The sequence below is a fragment of the Terrapene carolina genome, unplaced genomic scaffold (assembly GCF_002925995.2).
Source record: "Terrapene carolina triunguis isolate 2854851 unplaced genomic scaffold, T_m_triunguis-2.0 Scaffold6811, whole genome shotgun sequence".
Taxonomy (NCBI): Eukaryota; Metazoa; Chordata; order Testudines; family Emydidae; genus Terrapene; species Terrapene triunguis.
Genome location: NW_020671162.1, coordinates 1,156 through 2,876, shown reverse-complemented (window position 1 = coordinate 2,876; position 1,721 = coordinate 1,156). Strand labels below are relative to the sequence as shown.

General features: G+C 49.9%; 1 gene segment (V, D, J or C); it reads left to right on the top strand.

Annotated features, from left to right (window-relative positions):
• Positions 1-503: 503 nt before the first annotated feature.
• LOC112121512 lies at positions 504-961 on the top strand (the record flags this gene model as incomplete). The annotated part of the segment is given in 2 exon segments: positions 504-549; positions 665-961. Coding segments are annotated over 2 exon segments (343 nt in total), but the record flags the coding sequence as incomplete, so codon positions are not given.
• Positions 962-1,721: the final 760 nt, after the last annotated feature.

Genomic DNA, 1,721 nt, shown 5'->3' with positions numbered 1-1,721 from the left:
GACTAAGTAGTGATCAGATTTACTCTGCTACATGCGCAGCTTGTAAAACTGTGATTCCCCATAACTAACAATAAACATTTCTCCGAGTACTAGTTCCCCGCGCAGGCAGTTAGAGAGAACTGGTCAGTCTGTGTGATGGCACCATCTGGTTGTGTTAAATATTATTTAAGGAGTAGGTTAAAGTAAGGACCCCTTATAATAAATTATACTAGCAAAACTGTTTCAATTTGAACTTGAAATAATAATTATAGGGAGGTACTTTTTAAAAAAATAACAAATCTTATTTAAAATAAAGCCTAATCTGGAAGTTATATTTGAAATGTGAGTGTCTTTGTTGTTAAAACTGAAGATTAAGATTTTTTTTAAAACCTGCAGCCAATGTATAGGGAGTGGATTTGCATGAAGGGGCCGTTCTACAGCACTGGGGGTTTAAGAGGGAATCGGAGGGTCCCAGCCACAGACCCGTTTGCCTCAGGAAGCCGAGCTCTTCTGGATTCCCCATCATGGCCTGGGCCCCTCTGCTCCTCACACTGCTCACTTACTGCTCAGGTGAGGGAATTGTTTGCTATAGTGACAAAAATGTGAAGGACACTTGCAGGTGAGGAGGTTTGTCTGTGAGGATCCGGAGTCCTTGTGCTGAGTGTGTTTGTAATGTTGATTTCAGGGGTCAGTTCGCAGCCCGTGGTGACTCAGGAGCCCTCGATGTCGGTGACCTCAGGAGGGGCTGTCACTCTGTCCTGCAGCCTGAGCACTGGAGCCATCACCACCAGCAACTATCCAGCCTGGTACCAGCAGAAACCAGGCTCTGCTCCTCAGCTGCTTATATACAGCACCAATTCCAGACCCTCCGGAATCCCTGCCCGGTTCTCTGGGTCCATATCCGGTAACAAGGCTGCCCTGACCATCACCGGTGTCCAGGCAGAGGATGAGGCTGACTATTACTGTGCTGTAACAACTGGTAGTGCGAATCACAGTGATCCAGCCAGATGGGGAACTGAGACAAAAACCTCCCGTCTTCCCCACGTCATCTCCTCCAGCTGGGCTCTGCACTGGCTGCACAATTTGCTTCCTCCCTTCAATACATCACACACTGATTGCTCCTTCTTTGGAATTTAAGCAACTTCCTGTCAGCAGGGGGCGCTGCTCCATGCACTGACCATTCACTCTCCCTGGGGGAGATGTCAGCTACTCCTATGCTTTCCACTCAGTCTCTTTACAAGGAGCAGCTTTTCCTGCCTCATAGATCCCTGTGTTACAGACCCACCACTGCCGGGGTCAAACTGGGAGCAGACGGCCACGTGCTCCTGGGGTACAGAGACACGTCTCCCCTAACGCAGTTCCCCTGTGTTACCCCACCAGCTGGACAACACCCTGAATGGCCTGGAAGTTAGAGGACACTTAGGAAAGATCTATCAGATCCCTTAGTCTATTCCAGTTGCCAGGGCTGGATGAAGTCTCCAGACACCGGGTATATCAGATAATAGATTATAATCAAAATCCCTCCTCCCTAGAACCTGCTCCCTGGCCCCATCCCAGCTGCTTTGCAGCTTCCCTGGTCCTCTCCAGAAGTTCATTAGTGTCTCCATGACCCCTGCTCCTCCTGGCCCCTGCAGCCCAGCAAGCCACAGGCCCGTGGCCGTGTCTAGTTCCCCGTGGGCCAGTCTCGGTGCTCAGGTACCTCAGTGATGGGTGCGGCATAAGAACCTCAATAGAAAAGTTCA